This window comes from Pezoporus wallicus, unplaced genomic scaffold (assembly GCF_028554395.1).
Source record: "Pezoporus wallicus isolate ANWC-B61680 ecotype Strahan unplaced genomic scaffold, APGP_CSIRO_Pwel_v1 contig_14162, whole genome shotgun sequence".
NCBI lineage: Eukaryota > Metazoa > Chordata > Aves > Psittaciformes > Psittacidae > Pezoporus > Pezoporus wallicus.
The window spans coordinates 1,561-20,061 of NW_026637374.1; the positions used below are offsets into that span (position 1 = coordinate 1,561).

The 18,501-nt window shown below is 62.7% G+C and overlaps 2 protein-coding genes across 2 annotated transcripts; both read right to left on the minus strand.

Annotated features, from left to right (window-relative positions):
• Positions 1 to 200: 200 nt before the first annotated feature.
• On the minus strand, positions 201 to 7,157 carry LOC130597045 (red-sensitive opsin). Its single transcript, XM_057405254.1, has 6 exons — positions 7,043 to 7,157; positions 6,025 to 6,321; positions 4,673 to 4,841; positions 3,915 to 4,080; positions 2,264 to 2,503; positions 201 to 339 (listed from the first exon to the last, which is right to left on the minus strand). The coding sequence occupies exons 1-6, from the start codon at positions 7,146 to 7,148 to the stop codon at positions 226 to 228; spliced, it is 1,092 nt and encodes a 363-aa protein (XP_057261237.1). The 5' UTR covers positions 7,149 to 7,157; the 3' UTR covers positions 201 to 225.
• A 2,650-nt stretch (positions 7,158 to 9,807) lies between these two features.
• LOC130597044 (blue-sensitive opsin-like) lies at positions 9,808 to 18,061 on the minus strand. Its single transcript, XM_057405253.1, has 6 exons — positions 17,689 to 18,061; positions 14,445 to 14,613; positions 13,064 to 13,229; positions 12,970 to 12,998; positions 10,991 to 11,201; positions 9,808 to 9,936 (listed from the first exon to the last, which is right to left on the minus strand). Exons 1-6 carry the CDS (start codon positions 18,059 to 18,061, stop codon positions 9,808 to 9,810), a joined length of 1,077 nt encoding a protein of 358 aa, XP_057261236.1.
• Positions 18,062 to 18,501: the final 440 nt, after the last annotated feature.

Sequence of the window (18,501 nt, forward strand, 5' to 3'; positions counted from 1 at the left end):
TGGGACACTGGAGAACCCCCATAGGCGCTCATGGGACGCTGGAGGACCCCATTGGATTGCCCCCGAGGCTCATGGGACACTGGAGGACCCCCATTGGATTGCCCCCGAGGCTCATGGGACACTGGAGGACCCCCATTGGATTGCCCCCGAGGCTCATGGGACACTGGAGGACCCCCATAGGCGCTCATGGGACGCTGGAGGACTCGGAGCTCTTTATTGGCCGCTCTAGGCGGGCGCCACGGAGGAGTTGGAGACCGAGGAGACCTCGGTGCGGGACGTGGAGACCTCGGAGCCGTCGTCGACCTTCTTCCCGAAGAGCTGCAGGATGCAGTTCCGGAACTGCGCGAGCCCCGGGTCAGCGCCGTGGGGCCAGAGCCGGACCCACACACACAGCCCCGGGCCCACACACACAGCCCCGGACCCACAGACACAGCCCCAGACCCACAGACACAGCCCCAGACCCACAGACACAGCCCCAGACCCACAGACACAGCCCCACACCCACAGACACAGCCCCAGACCCACACACACAGCCCCGGACCCACACACACAGCCCCGGACCCACACACACAGCCCCGGACCCACACACACAGCCCCGGGCCCACACACACAGCCCCGGACCCACACACACAGCCCCGGACCCACAGACACAGCCCCGCACCCACAGCCACAGCCCCAGACCCACACACACAGCCCCGGGCCCACACACACAGCCCTGGACCCACAGACACAGCCCCGGACCCACACACACAGCCCTGGACCCACAGACACAGCCCCGGACCCACACACACAGCCCTGGACCCACAGACACAGCCCCGCACCCACACACACAGCCCCGGACCCACACACACAGCCCCGGACCCACACACACAGCCCTGGACCCACAGACACAGCCCCGCACCCACACACACAGCCCCGGACCCACACACACAGCCCCGGACCCACACACACAGCCCTGGACCCACAGACACAGTCCCGCACCCACACACACAGCCCCGGACCCACAGACACGGACCCACACACACAGCCCCGCACCCACAGACACAGCCCCAGACCCACAGACACAGCCCCAGACCCACAGACACAGCCCCGCACCCACAGACACAGCCCCAGACCCACAGACACAGCCCTGGACCCACAGACACAGCCCCACAGACCCCAGCCCTGCCGTAGCTCCCAGCTCTAAGCTCCGTGTCCCATCTCCATCACGTCCATCTCTGACCTCCCTTCTCCATCTCCACCTCCTGTCTTCATCACCTCCATCTCCCACCTCCATCACCTCAATCGTCTCCATCTCCCATCTCCATCATCCCCATGTCCCACCTCCATCTCCTACCCCCATCTCCATCACCCCCATCTCCATCACCTCCATCTCCATGTCCCGCCTCCAGTCCCATGTCCTGTCTCCATCATCCCCATCTCCACCATCTCGATCATCTCCACCTTCTGTTTCCATCACCTCCATCTCCAATCTCCATCATCCCCACATCCCATCTCCATCACCTCCATCTCCTCTCCCCATCTCCCATCTCCATCATCCCCATGTCCCAACTCCACCTCTGTCTCCCATCCCCATCACCTCCATCTCCTATCCCCATCCCCATCACCTCCATCATCTCCACCTCCCATCCCCATCACCTCCACCTCCTATCCCCATCTCCATCACCTCCATCACCTCCATCATCTCCATGTCCCATCCCCATCACCTCCATCACCTCCACCATCCCCACATCCCATCTCCTCTCCCCAACTCCATCATCCCCATCACCTCCATCATCCCCATGTCCCATCTCCACCTCCCATCCCCATCACCTCCATCTCCTATCCCCATCTCCATCACCTCCATCATCTCCACCTCCCATCTCCATCACCTCCATCTCCTCTCCCCGTCTCCATCCCCTCCATCACCTCCACCATCCCCACGTCCCATCTCCACCTCCCATCCCCATCACCTCCACCATCCCCATGTCCCATCTCCACCATCCCCATGTCCCACCTCCACCACCTCCACCATCTCCACCATCCCCATGTCCCATTTCCTATCCCCATCCCCATCACCTCCATCACCTCCACCATCCCCATGTCCCACCTCCATCACCTCCACCATCTCCACCATCCCCATGTCCCATCTCCACCATCCCCATGTCCCATCTCCACCCCCCATCCCCATCACCTCCACCATCCCCACGTCCCATCTCCACCATCCCCATGTCCCACCTCCACCACCTCCACCCCCCCATCCGCACCCCCACGCGCCCCCCACCTGTCTGTTCATGAACACGTAGATGATGGGGTTGTAGATGGTGGCGCTCTTGGCGAAGTATGCGGGGAGCGCGGCGGCCAGCGGGTGGAAGGCGTAGCCGGGGTTGGCGGCGGCGAAGCAGGCGAAGATGGTGTAGGGCCCCCAGCAGAAGCAGTAGGCCAGGATCATCACCACCACCATGCGCGACACCTCCCGCTCCGCCTTCTGCGTCGACTCCGACTCCTTCTGCTGCGCCGCCACCTGCGGGGACAGCCGGCAATGGGGGGCGCCGTGGGGCTCCGCGCTCGCTCGCGAGGCTCTCTGGGCCTGGATGTGTCTCTAGGGGGCGTTATCAATCTCTATGGTGGCGATGGGGTTCTCTGGGTCTCTGTGGTCTTGATGAGTCTCTAGGGGGCGCTATGGGTCTCTAGGGGGCGCTATCGCTCTGTATGGTAGCTATGAGGCTCGCTGTGTCTCTATGCGTCTCTGCTCTCTATGGGTCGCTGTGGGTCACATGGCGTGGAAGGCCAGCCATGCTATGGGTCGCTATGGGTCACTATGGGGTGCTACGGGTCAGGCTATAGGTCTCTATGGGTTGCTGTGGGTCACTCAGGGTGCAGATGGCCAGCCACACTATAGGTCTCTGTGGGTGCTATGGGTCGCTATGGGTCTCTATGGGGGCTGTGGGTCACTCATGGCGTGGATGGCCAGCCACACTATGGGTCAATATGGGTGCTATGGGTCATGCTATGGGTCTCTCTGGGGGCTGTGGGTCACTCACGGCGTGGATGGCCAGCCACACTATGGGTGCTATGGGTCACTATGGGTGCTGTGGGTCTCTATGGGTGCTATGGGTCACTATGGGTGCTATGGATCTCTATGGGTCTCTCTGGGGGCTGTGGGTCACTCACGGCGCGGATGGCCAGCCACACTATGGGTCGCTATGGGTGCTATGGGTCGCTATGGGTGCTATGGGTCGCTATGGGGGCTGTGGGTCACTCACGGCGCGGATGGCCAGCCACACTATGGGTCGCTATGGGTGCTATGGGTCGCTATGGGTGCTATGGGTCTCCCTGGGGGCTGTGGGTCACTCACGGCGCGGATGGCCAGCCACACTATGGGTCACTATGGGTGCTATGGGTCGCTATGGGTCTCTATGGGTCGCTATGGGTCTCCCTGGGGGCTGTGGGTCACTCACGGCGCGGATGGCCAGCCACACTATGGGTCACTATGGGTGCTATGGGTCGCTATGGGGGCTGTGGGTCACTCACGGCGCGGATGGCCAGCCACACTATGGGTCACTATGGGTCTCTATGGGTCACTATGGGTCTCTATGGGTCGCTATGGGTCTCTATGGGTCGCTATGGGTCTCCCTGGGGGCTGTGGGTCACTCACGGCGCGGATGGCCAGCCACACTATGGGTCGCTATGGGTGCTATGGGTCGCTATGGGTGCTATGGGTCGCTATGGGGGCTGTGGGTCACTCACGGCGCGGATGGCCAGCCACACTATGGGTCGCTATGGGTGCTATGGGTCGCTATGGGTGCTATGGGTCGCTATGGGGGCTGTGGGTCACTCACGGCGCGGATGGCCAGCCACACTATGGGTGCTATGGGTCGCTATGGGTCTCTATGGGTCGCTATGGGTCTCCCTGGGGGCTGTGGGTCACTCACGGCGCGGATGGCCAGCCACACTTGCAGGTAGCAGAGGATGATGATGGAGAGCGGGAGGAAGCAGCAGGTCACCATGAGCACCACCATGTAGGACTGCACCCCCGGGTCCGAGCTGCCGCTGAACACGTCGGGGCCGCACGAGGTCTTCAGCCCGTGGGGCCAGTACCTGCAGCGACCCCCAAGCACTATGGGTCACTGTGGGTCACTGTGGGTCACGCTATGGGTGACTATGGGTAACACTGTGGGTCACACTATTGGTCTCTATGGGTTACTAAGGGTCACTATGAGTCACACTATGGATCACCATGGGTCACAATATGGGCCACTATGGGTCACACTGCGGGTCTCTATGGGTCACTATAGGTCACGCTATGGGTTGCTATGGGTCACTATGCATCACACTATGGGGTCACTATGGGTCACACTCTGGGTCTCTATGGGCCACACTATGGGGTCCCTATGGGTCACACTATGGGTTGCTGTGGGTCACACTATGGGTCTCTATGGGCCACACTATGGGTCCCTGTGGGTCACACTCTGGGTCGCTGTGGGTCACACTCTGGGTCGCTGTGGGTCACACTATGGGTCGCTGTGGGTCACACTATGGGTCGCTGTGGGTCACACTATGGGTCTCTCTGGGTCGCTGTGGGTCACACTCTGGGTCCCTATGGGTCACACTCTGGGTCGCTGTGGGTCACACTATGGGTCTCTCTGGGTCGCTGTGGGTCACACTCTGGGTCGCTGTGGGTCAGCCCCACCTGCTCCAGCCGAAGATGGGCGGCGCGGTCCAGGCGCAGCTCCAGACCCAGGAGAAGACGATCCCGGCCACGGCGAGCTTCCCGTCGAACTTGATGTTCCCGAAGGGTTTGCACACCACGAACCAGCGCTCCCAGGAGATGATGGCCAAGGACCAGAGCGCCGTGATGCCTGCGGCACAGGGAGACAGGCCGTAGAGAACAGAGAGAACGGAGAGAGACCATAGAGACATCAGAGACCATAGAGAGACCGGAGAGACCGGAGAGAACGGAGAGAACGGAGAGAACAGAGAGAATGGAGAGAGACCATAGAGACATCAGAGACCATAGAGAGAATGGAGAGACCGGAGAGAATGGAGAGAACGGAGAGAGACCATAGAGACATCAGAGACCATAGAGAGACCGGAGAGAACGGAGAGAATGGAGAGAGACCATAGAGACATCAGAGACCATAGAGAGACCGGAGAGAACGGAGAGAACGGAGAGAATGGAGAGACCATAGAGACATCAGAGACCATAGAGAGAACGGAGAGACCGGAGAGAATGGAGAGAACGGAGAGAACAGAGAGAGACCATAGAGACATCAGAGACCATAGAGAGAATGGAGAGAGACCAGAGAGACATCAGCGACCATAGAGAGAACAGAGAGAGAGCAGAGAGAGACATCATAGAGACACCATAGAGGGACCGGAGAGAGACCGGAGACCATAGAGAGACCAGAGAGACCCCGGAGAGACAGACCCCCAAAACCATAGAGACCAGAGAGGGACCAGAGAGAGAGAGCAGAGACCATAGAGAGACCAGAGAGACACTGATAGAGAGACCAAAGGGGCCCCACAGCTCTGCCCCATTGCTCACCCCCACACCTCCCATGCCCCCCATTGCTCTCCCCCATTGCTCACCCCCTGGCTCACCCCCACATACCCCCCCTCCAGCTCACCCCCACTGCTCACCCCCATTGCTCTTCCCCATTTCTCACCCCCATTTCTCACCCCCATTTCTCACCCCCATTGCTCTTCCCCATTTCTCACCCCCATTTCTCTCCCCCATTTCTCACCCCCATTTCTCTCCCCCATTTCTCACCCCCATTTCTCTCCCCCATTTCTCACCCCCGTTTCTCTCCCCCATTTCTCTCCCCCATTTCTCACCCCCATTGCTCTTCCCCATTTCTCACCCCCATTTCTCTCCCCCATTGCTCACCCCCATTTCTCACCCCCATTTCTCACCCCCATTGCTCACCCCCATTGCTCTCCCCCATTTCTCACCCCCATTTCTCACCCCCATTGCTCACCCCCATTTCTCACCCCCATTGCTCTCCCCCATTGCTCTCCCCCCGTGTCCCCCGCCCCGCTCACCGCAGGCGCTGACGGTGTAGCCCTCGATGACGCAGAGCGGGTGCCCCAGCACGAAGTAGCCGAAGATCTGGTTGACGACGCTGATGGTGCTGGCGATGAGCGTCTCGCCCAGGTCGGCCAGCGCCAGGTTCACCAGGATCCAGTTGAGGGGGTGCCGCAGCTTCTTGAAGCGCCACGTGGCCGCCAGCACCAGCCCGTTGGTGAACACCGACGCCAGCACCACGAAGATCATCCAGAGCGACGTCACGTTGTACACCCACCGCGGCGCGATGTGGTAGTTGGGGCCGTCGAAGGGGCCTGCGGGGTGGGGCGGCGCGGGTCAGACCCATGGACACACACAGTGACCCATGGACACACACAGTGACCCATAGATACACACAGTGACCCACACAGTGACCCATAGACACACACAGTGACCCATAGATACACACAGTGACCCACACAGTGACCCATAGATACACACAGTGACCCATGGACACACACAGTGACCCATAGATACACACAGTGACCCACACAGTGACCCATAGACACACACAGTGACCCACACAGTGACCCATAGACGCACACAGTGACCCATGGACACATACAGTGACCCATAGATACACACAGTGACCCACACAGTGACCCATAGACGCACACAGTGACCCATGGACACACACAGTGACCCACACAGTGACCCATGGACACACGGTGACCCACATAGTGACCCATAGACACACACAGTGACCCATAGACACACACAGTGACCCACACAGTGACCCATAGACACACACAGTGACCCATAGATACACACACAGTGACCCATAGATACACACACACATTGACCCAGAGCGCTGCCCCATAGACACGCACATGCACATTGACCCACAGCCAGACCCACAGCACTGCCCCATAGACACACACACAGACCCATAGCCAGACCCACAGCCAGACCCATAGACACGCACAGACCCACGCATTGCCCCATAGCACTGCCCCCCACCTTGCCCCCTTGCCCCCCGCTCCCCCCGGGCCCCACCGCGGGTGTTGTTGCTGTTGGTGTAGGTGAAGACGCTGTCGCGCGTCGTCTCCTCGTCCTCGTGCCGCCGCCGCGCCGCCATCACCGCCGGCCACGCGGCCGCCATGGGGCCGATGTGGGGTGCGGGGCTGCCGCTATGGGGCTGCTGCGGGGGGGCTGCAACGGCACCGCCGCGCTGCGTCACAGGCTCAATGTGGGGCAAAGGCGCTGCTGTGGGGCACAGCGCTGCTGTGGGGCACGGGGCCGCTGCTATAGGTCGCAGTCCGCTATAGCTCTCAATCCGCTATATGTCACAGCCCGCTACGGGTCGTAGTCCGCTATAGGTCACAGTCTTCTATGGGTCGCAGTCCGCTGTAGGTCACAGTCCTCTATGGGTCACGGTCCGCTATAGGTCGCAATCCACTGTAGGTCTCAGCCCGCTATGGGTCACAGCCAGCTACAGGTATCAGCCCACTATGGGTCACGGTCTGCTATGGGTCTCAGTCCGCTGTGGATCGCGGAGCCACTGTGGGTCACGGTGCCGGCGCCTCTTATACCCACCCCCCCGGATTACCCCCCCGCCCCCCAAGCGCTGAGCCCCCGAATTGGGCCATGTGGGGCAGAGCCCCCCCGGCCCGGCCCGGCCTCACCCCGCTTTGCGCTGATGGGATTGAGCTAATCCCGGCCTCCGCCATCCCCCCCCCAGACCCACACTTGGGGGGCAGCACAGCAGCACCAGCGCCCTGGACCCGCAGTGCAGGGCATCCTGCCCCATAGTGGGTGCTGCGACCCCTGCCCCATAACTGGGCTCTGTGACTCTCTTGCCCCATAGCGGGTGCTGGGGCCCTCCTGACCCACATATGGGGGTGATGAAACCTCCTTCCCCATAGCGGGTGCTGGGGCCCTACTGACCCACATATGGGGGTGATGAACCCCCCTGCCCCATAGCGGGTGCTGGGGCCTTCCTGACCCACATATGGGGGTGATGAGCCCCCCACTGCCCCACAGCCAGTGCTGGACCTGCCCTGCCCTAGAGCAGCGCTCTATGGCTCTCCTCTGCCCCACAGCAGGTGCTATGCCCCCCCACCCCATAGCTGGGTTCTAAGGTCCCTCTCACCCCATAGTGGGGTGCCCCGCCCCCCATAAGCAGGCTCTATGACCCCCCCAGCCCCATAACCAGGCCCTATGATCCCCCACCCCATAACCAGGCTCTATGAGCCCCCTGTCCCATAACTGGGCTCTATGACCCCCCAGCCCCATAACCAGGCTCTATGAGCCCCTGACCCCATAGGCAGGTGCTAGCCCCATAACCAGGCTCTATGATCCTCCCACCCCATAACCAGGCTCTATGGAGCCCCCCACCCCCTAGGGAGGTGCCAGCCCCATATCCGGGCTCTGATGTCCCTCTCACCCCATAGGCGGCTGCTGCCCGCCCCCTGCCCCACACCTGTGTTCAATGACCCTGCCCCATAACCGCGCTCTATGACCCCACCCCCCGCCCCCCAGCGAGTTCCGGCCCCCCCCCCCCGGCGCGGGGCCAAGTGGGGCGCGGGGGGACCCCCCCGGTCCTAAAATAGCCCCGTCCCTAATGAGCAAATGGGGATTAATGGGGGGGGCGGGGGCCCCAAAACCCGCCCCTAATCCCCCCCCCTAAGCCGGATTGTCCGGTCGCTCCAGGGGAGCCCCATGGGGGGGATGCAGCGCCGTGGGGCAGGATGTGGGGAGCTATGGGGCAGTTATAGGTTGCTATGGGGCTGCTGTGGGGCAGTTATAGGGTGCTATGGGGCGCTATGGGGTGCTATGGGGCTGCTGTGGGGCGTCGCAGGCTGCACGGAGCCACCACCAACCACCACGGGGATGCCTTCGGGACGCAGTGGGTCGCTATGGGGCTGCTGTGAGTCACTGTGGGGCACTTGTGGGGCGGTGTGGGGCACTGTGGGTCACTATGGGTCTCTGTTTCTCTATGGGGAGCTATGGGTCTCTATGGGGCACTATGCGTCTCTGTCTCTATGGGTCTCCCTGGGACGCTATGGGTCTCTATGTGTCTCTATGGGGTACTATGGGTCTCCATGGGGTGCTATGTCTCTATGGAGCTCTGTGGGTCTCTGTGGGGTGCTATGGGTCTCTATGGGTCTCCACCGGCTGCTACGTGTCTCTCCGTCTCTATGGGTCTCTGTGAGTCTCTATGAGACACTATGGGACTCTATGGGTCTCCATGGGGTGCTATGGGTCTCTGTGTGTCTCTATGAGTCTCCATGGGGTGCTATGGGGCTCTATGAGTCTCCATGGGGCGCTATGGGGCTCTATGAGTCTCCATGGGGCGCTATGGGGCCGTGCGACTGGAATTCCGCTTGTTCTGAGCTCTTTACACTGGAAAGAGCCCGGGACCAGCAGGACTCGGCCGCGCGGCCCCACTGCGGCACTTGGGGGGCACTTGGGGGGCAGGAGGCGCTTGGGAGGTACTGGAGACGCACTTGGGGTCAGGAAGCACTTGGTGGGCACTTGGGGGGCAGGAGGCACTTGTGGGTCTCGGGTTGCTCCCCGTGGGGCAGAGGTGGAGGCAGCGTCACCGCGTTTATTGCGGGGGGGGGGCTGTGTGTGTGTGTTTATGTACATCAGGATCCGTGGGGCTGCCCCACGGCGAGCGGCGGGGGGGGCTGACCCATGGCACCCCCAGCATCCCCCCTCCGGAGCCACACGTCGCCCCAGGGGGCAGAGGATGCCGTGGGGCAGGGTCCAGTCGCGCCGTGGGTCCCGCGATGGGGCAGGCCCCGCCGTGGGTCCCGCTATGGGGCGGGTGAGACCTGGCTGCTGACGGCCGAGACCTGCGTGGCCTGGGAGGAGCCGGAGGCGTCGTCCTCGTCCGCCAGGGGGCTCCTCCCGCAGAACACGAGCTTCAGCATGCACGAGCGGAACTGGGGGGGCGTGACGTCATCGCCGCGGCTGTGACGTCATACAGACCCCCGCCCCACAGAGCGCCCCACAGAGACCCCATAGAAAGAGCCCCACAGACCCCCATAGAGCACCGAGAGAGCCCCATCGAGCCCCCACAGCCACCTCATAGACCCCCATAGAGCCCCACAGCCTCCCCATCGAGCCCCCACAGCCACCTCATAGACCCTCATAGAGCCCCACAGCCACCACAGAGACCCCCATAGAGCCCCATAGCCTCCCCATAGAGCCCCATAGCCACCCCATAGACCCTCATAGAGCCCCCATAGACACCTCATAGAGCCCCATAGAGCCCCATAGCCTCCCCATAGAGCCCCATAGCCACCCCATAGACCCTCGTAGAGCCCCCATAGACACCTCATAGAGCCCCATAGCCTCCCCATAGAGCCCCATAGCCACCCCATAGACCCTCGTAGAGCCCCCATAGACACCTCATAGAGCCCCATAGCCTCCCCATAGAGCCCCATAGCCACCCCATAGACCCTCGTAGAGCCCCCATAGCCACCTCATAGACGCCCATAGAGCCCCATAGCCTCCCCATAGAGCCCCATAGCCACCCCATAGACCCTCATAGAGCCCCCATAGACACCTCAGAGACCCCCATAGAGCCCCATAGCCTCCCCATAGAGCCCCATAGCCACCCCATAGACCCTCGTAGACCCCCATAGACACCTCATAGAGCCCCACAGCCACCTCATAGACCCTCATAGAGCCCCCATAGCCACCTCATAGAGCCCCATAGCCACCTCATAGACCCCCATAGAGCCCCCATAGCCACCCCATAGACCCTCGTAGACCCCCATAGACACCTCATAGACCCTCATAGAGCCCCCATAGACACCTCATAGACACCTCATAGAGCCCCATGGCCCCCCACAAACCCACCATAGACCCCCTGTGCACCCCATAGGCCCCCATAGCCTCCACAGCCCCTGTTGACGCCCCATTCCCCATAGTCCCTCTTGACGCCCATCCCCCGGTCCCTGTGACCCCCTCCCCTCCCCTCCCCTCCCCCACCTGCTTGTTCATGAGCACGTAGATGACGGGGTTGTAAACGGTGGAGGCCTTGGAGAACACGGACGGGACGGAGGCGAGGGCGGGCTCGAGGGGGCGCCCGCGGTGCGAGACGGCCCAGAGGGCGAAGGCGGCGTAGGGCAGCCAGCACGTGAGGAAGCCCAGGACCATGACCACCACCATGCGCGTGACCTCGCGCTCCGCCTTCTGCGTGCTGGCGGACTGCTCCTGCTGCCGCGCCACCTGCAACGGGGGGCGCTATGGGGCGCTATGGGGCAGCCAGACCCACAGCACCAACACTGACTGCTCCTGCTGCCGCGCCACCTGCAACGGGGGGCGCTATGGGGCGCTATGGGGCAGCCACACCCACAGCACCAACACTGACTGCTCCTGCTGCCGCGCCACCTGCACGGGGGCAACGGGGCGCTATGGGGCAGCCAGACCCACAGCACCAACACTGACTGCTCCTGCTGCCGCGCCACGTGCAACGGGGGGCGCTATGGGGCAGCCAGACCCACAGCACCAACACCGACTGCTCCTGCTGCCGCGCCACCTGCAACGGGGGGCGCTATGGGGCGCTATGGGGCAGCCAGACCCACAGCACCAACACTGACTGCTCCTGCTGCCGCGCCACCTGCAACGGGGGGCGCTATGGGGCAGCCAGACCCACAGCACCAACACTGACTGCTCCTGCTGCCGCGCCACCTGCAACGGGGGGCGCTATGGGGCGCTATGGGGCAGCCAGACCCACAGCACCAACACTGACTGCTCCTGCTGCCGCGCCACCTGCAACGGGGGGCGCTATGGGGCGCTATGGGGCAGCCAGACCCACAGCACCAACACTGACTGCTCCTGCTGCCGCGCCACCTGCACGTGGGCAACGGGGCGCTATGGGGCAGCCAGACCCACAGCACCAACACCGACTGCTCCTGCTGCCGCGCCACCTGCAACGGGGGGCGCTATGGGGCGCTATGGGGCAGCCGGACCCACAGCACCAACACTGACTGCTCCTGCTGCCGCGCCACCTGCAACGGGGGGCGCTATGGGGCGCTATGGGGCAGCCGGACCCACAGCACCAACACTGACTGCTCCTGCTGCCGCGCCACCTGCAACGGGGGGCGCTATGGGGCGCTATGGGGCAGCCAGACCCACAGCACCAACACTGACTGCTCCTGCTGCCGCGCCACCTGCAACGGGGGGCGCTATGGGGCGCTATGGGGCAGCCAGACCCACAGCACCAACACTGACTGCTCCTGCTGCCGCGCCACCTGCAACGGGGGGCGCTATGGGGCGCTATGGGGCAGCCAGACCCACAGCACCAACACTGACTGCTCCTGCTGCCGCGCCACCTGCAACGGGGGGCGCTATGGGGCGCTATGGGGCAGCCAGACCCACAGCACCAACACTGACTGCTCCTGCTGCCGCGCCACCTGCAACGGGGGGCGCTATGGGGCGCTATGGGGCAGCCAGACCCACAGCACCAACACTGACTGCTCCTGCTGCCGCGCCACCTGCAACGGGGGGCGCTATGGGGCGCTATGGGGCAGCCAGACCCACAGCACCAACACTGACTGCTCCTGCTGCCGCGCCACCTGCATCGGGGGGCGCTATGGGGCGCTATGGGGCAGCCAGACCCACAGCACCAACACTGACTGCTCCTGCTGCCGCGCCACCTGCAACGGGGGGCGCTATGGGGCGCTATGGGGCAGCCAGACCCACAGCACCAACACTGACTGCTCCTGCTGCCGCGCCACCTGCAACGGGGGGCGCTATGGGGCGCTATGGGGCAGCCAGACCCACAGCACCAACACTGACTGCTCCTGCTGCCGCGCCACCTGCAACGGGGGGCGCTATGGGGCGCTATGGGGCAGCCAGACCCACAGCACCAACACTGACTGCTCCTGCTGCCGCGCCACCTGCAACGGGGGGTGCTATGGGGCGCTATGGGGCTCTATGGGGCGCTATGGGGCAGCCGCACCCACAGCACCGAGTGCTCCTGCTGCCGCGCCACCTGCAATGGGGCAGTGGGGCGCTATGGGGTGTCCATGGAGCACTATGGGGGGCGCTGGGGGTCACCTTGCGCAGGGTGAGCAGCAGGCGGCCGTAGCAGAACACGATGATGCTCAGGGGGACGCCGAAGCAGAAGAGGAAGAGGAAGAGGACGTAGGACTCGTTGTGCCAGCGGTTGTTGGTCGTGTACCAGTCCGGGCCGCAGGAGCACTGCAGCCCCTCGGGGATGTACCTGGGGGGGACATGGGGCAACACCGGGGAACACGGGGGAACACGGGGGAACATGGGATAACACAGGGGAACACGGGGGAACATGGGGGAACATGGGATAACACGGGGGAACATGGGATAACATGGGATAACATGGGGTAACATGGGATAACATGGGATATAACATGGGGTAACATGGAATATAACAGGATAACATGGGGTAACATGGGGGAACATGGGATAACATGGGATAACATGGGATAACATGGGATATAACATGGGATAACATGGGGGAACATGGGGGGAACATGGGATAACATGGGGGAACATGGGATAACATGGGATAACACAGGGGAACACGGGATAACACGGGGGAACACGGGGTAACATGGGATAACACGGGGGAACATGGGATAACATGGGATAACACGGGGTAACATGGGATAACATGGGGGAACATGGGGGGAACATGGGATAACATGGGGTAACATGGGGTAACATGGGGTAACAAGGAATAACATGGGGTAACATAGGATAACATGGGGTAACATGGGATAATACGGGTTAACATTGGATAACATGGGATAACACGGGGTAACATGGGGATAACATGGGGTAAAATGGGATAACATGGGACAACATGGGATAAAATGGAACAACATGTGATAACATGTGATAATATATGACAACATGTAATAACCTGTAATAGTATGCAACAACACAGAACAACATGTGACATGAGACGTGATAACATGTGTCAACATGTAATAACCTGTAATAGCACGCAACAACACAGAATAACATGAGACATGTGATAACGTGTGTCAACATGTAATAACCTGTAATAGCACGCAACAACACAGAATAACATGAGACATGTGATAACGTGTGTCAACATGTAATAACCTGTAATAGCACGCAACAACACAGAATAACATGAGACATGTGATAACGTGTCCACATGTAATAGCATGCAACATGTGCCAACATGCTCCAAAACGCAGCACCTCGCTCCCACACGTTCCAACACGCGCTCCTCCATGGTCCTACACGCGCTAAGACCTGAAGCCCCGCCCTTCGAGCCAGGCCCCTCCCCTCATCGAGCCCCGCCCCTCCAGCCCTCAAGCGCCTCCCTTTCCTTCAAGCCCCGCCCCTTTCCCCGGGCCCCGCCCCTCTCCCCTCAGGCCCCGCCCGTTCCCTCAAGCCCCGCCCCTCGCCCCTCGGGCCCCGCCCCTACCGGCTCCAGCCCAGCAGCGGGGGCGCGGCCGCCGCCAGCCCGCAGGCCCAGGTGAGGGCGCAGCCGAGCAGGGCGTGCCCGGGCCGGAAGGAGAAGGAGCCCAGGGGCTTGCAGATAACCAGGAACCGCTCGAAGGCCACCACGGCCAGGGACCAAAGGCTCACCATGCCTGGGGTCACGGCATGGGGGCAGCGGGGTCACGGCATGGGGGTCAGCGGGGTCACGGCATGGGGGCAGCGGGGTCACGGCATGGGGGCATGAGGGGTCACGGCATGGGGGCAGCAGGGGTCACGGCATGGGGGCAGCGGGGTCACGGCATGGGGGCATGAGGGGTCACGGCATGGGGGCAGCGGGGTCACGGCATGGGGGCAGCGGGGTCACGGCATGGGGTCAGCGGGGTCACGGCATGGGGGGCAGCGGGGTCACGGCATGGGGGGCATGAAGGGGGTCACGGCATGGGGGCAGCGGGGTCACGGCATGGGGTCAGCGGGGTCACGGCATGGGGGGCAGCGGGGTCACGTCATGGGGGTCAGCAGGGGTCACATCATGGGGGTCAGCGGGGTCACGGCATGGGGGCAGCGGGGTCACGGCATGGGGGTCATGAGGGGTCACGGCATGGGGGTCATGAGGGGTCACGGCATGGGGGCAGCAGGGTCACGGCATGGGGGGCAGCGGGGTCACGGCATGGGGGTCAGCAGGGTCACGGCATGGGGGGCAGCGGGGTCACGGCATGGGGGGCAGCGGGGTCACGGCATGGGGGCAGCGGGGTCACGGCATGGGGGCAGCGGGGTCACGGCATGGGGGGCAGCGGGGGTCACATCATGGGGGTCAGCGGGGTCACATCATGGGGGTCAGCAGGGGTCACATCATGGGGGTCAGCGGGGTCACGGCATGGGGGCAGCGGGGTCACGGCATGGGGGGCAGCGGGGTCACGGCATGGGGGGCAGCGGGGTCACGGCATGGGGGTCAGCAGGGTCACGTCATGGGGGTCAGCAGGGTCACGTCATGGGGGGCAGCGGGGTCACGGCATGGGGGTCATGAAGGGGGTCACGTCATGGGGGGCATGAGGGGTCACGTCATGGGGGGCAGCGGGGGTCACATCATGGGGGTCAGCGGGGTCACGGCATGGGGGTCAGCAGGGTCACGTCATGGGGGTCAGCAGGGTCACGTCATGGGGGGCAGCGGGGTCACGGCATGGGGGTCAGCAGGGTCACGTCATGGGGGTCATGAAGGGGGTCACGTCATGGGGGGCATGAGGGGTCACGTCATGGGGGGCAGCGGGGGTCACGTCATGGGGGACATCATGGGGACGTCATGGGGTACGTCATGGGTACGTCATGGGTACGTCATGGGGACGTCATGAGGACGTCATGGGGACATCATGGGGACGTCATGGGTACATCATGGGGACGTCATTGGGACGTCATTGGGACGTCATGGGGACGTCATGGGGACGTCATGGGTACGTCATGGGTATGTCATTGGGACATCATGGGGACATCATGGGGTACGTCATGGGGACGTCATGGGTACGTCATGGGGACGTCATTGGGACGTCATGGGGACATCATGGGGTACGTCATGGGGACGTCATGGGTATGTCATGGGGTACATGGAGGGATACATGAGGGGATACATGGGATACATCATGTGGTACATCATGGCGTGCATCATGGGATACGTCATGGGACACATGGGATACATGGGGTACATGATGGGATACATGGGACATATGGCAGACATGGGAGATATGGGATGTATGGGAGATACAGAATATATGGGATACAGGGATAGGGGGTACAGGGATATGGGATAGGGATAGCAACATGGGACAGGGAGACATGGATATGGGATATGGGACAGGGAGACATGAACATGGGATATGGGATAGGGAGACATGGACATGGGACAGGGAGACATGGACATGGGATATGGGATAGGGAGACATGGATATGGGATATGGGACAGGGAGACATGGATATGGGATATGGGACATGGACATGGGATAGGAAGACATGGATATGGGATATGGGACAGGGAGACATGGATACGGGATATGGGACAGGGACATAGGACACAGGACACCAGCACAGTGACACCACAGCCACATTCACGTGTCCCCACCATCAACACCCCGCACACCCACGGCCCCCGCTCCCAACATCCCCATCACCAACACCCCCATTCCCCCCATTCCCATTCCCATCACCCACATCCCACAGCCTCCATTCCTAGCACCCCCATCCCCATCACCCCTGCCCCATCCCCACCATCTCCATCACCCTCATCCCCCCCATTCCCACCCCAACATCTCCTTTCCCAACATCTCCATGCTCCTGTGTCCTTCTGCACCACATCCCATCCCCACATCACCCCCACCCCATCCCCACATCACCCCCATCCCATCCCCACATCACCCCCATCCCATCTCCATCACCCTCACCCCATCCCCATGCCCCCATCCTATTCCTATCACCCCCATCCCATTCCCAACATCTCCATCCCATTCCCATCACCCCCACCCCATCCCTGTCACCCCCATCCCATCACCCCCATCCCCACCCCGTCCCACCCCACCCCATCCCCCCCATCCCCATCCCATCACCCCCATCCCCACCCCGCCCCACCCCACCCCATCCCATCCCCTTCCCCATCCCCACCCCATCACCCCCATTCCCACCCCACCCCATCCCCACCATCCCCATTCCCACCCCATCCCCCCCCATTCCCACCCCACCTCGCCCCACCCCATCCACATCCTATCCCCATCCCCACCCCATCCCACCCCATCCCCACCCCATCCACATCCTATCCCCATCCCCACCCCATCCCCACCCCACCCCATCCCCACCCCATCACCCCCATTCCCACCTCACCCCACCCCACCCCATCCCCACCATCCCCATCCCCACCCCACCCCATCCCCACCCCATCCCCACCCCATCCCCACCCCACCCCATCCCCACCCCATCACCCCCATTCCCACCCCTTTCCCCCCGATTCCCACCCCATCCCCACCCCATCCCCACCCCACCCCATTCCCACCCCATCACCCCCATTCCCACCCCCCCACCCCATCCCCATCCCCACCCCACCCCATTCCCACCCCATCCACATCCTATCCCCACCCCATCCACATCCCCACCCCATCCCCACCCCACCCCATCCCCACCCCATCACCCCCATTCCCACCCCCCCACCCCATCCCCCCATCCCCATCCCCAGCCCAGCGCCCCCTCCCCACCTCCGAGGGTGGCCATGAAGCCCTCCACCTTGCAGGCGGTGGGCCCCAGCACGAAGTAGGTGCTGGCGAAGCTGTAGGCGGCGGTGGTGGAGCCCACGAGCAGCACGAGCAGGTTGGCCAGGGCCAGGTTCACCAGGATGTAGTTGAGGTGCGAGCGGAGCTTGCGGAACCGCGCGGTGCAGGCGATGGTGAGCGCGTTCACCGGCACGCCCAGCGCCACCAGCGCCACCATGAAGGCGGCCATGGCCGCGAAGAGCCCCGCGCTGCCCAGGTGCGTCTGCGGCACCAGGAACGGGCTCAGCGCCGACGCGTTCCCCCCCGGCACGGGCACCGGCAGGAAGAAATCCTCGGGGAGGTCATCGGAGGGGGGCATGGCTGGGGGGGGTGGGGGGGTTGGATTGGATGTGATGAATGGGGTGGGTTGGGATGGGATTGGGATGGGATGGGTGGGATGGATGGGATTGGTATGGGATGGATGGGATGGATGGGACGGGATTGGGATGGATGGGATTGGGATTGGGATGGGATGGATGGGATTGGGATGGGATGGGTGGGATGGATTGGATGGGATGGGATGGATGGGATGGATTGGGATGGGATGGATGGGATGGGATTGGGATGGATTGGGATGGGACGGATGGGATGGGATTGGGATGGGACAGATGGGATGGGATTGGGATGGGACAAATGGGATGGGATTGGGATGGGATGGGTGGGATGGATTGGGATGGGATGGATGGGATGGATTGGGATGGGATGGGTGGGATGGATTGGGATGGGATGGATGGGATGGATTGGGATGGGATGGGTGGG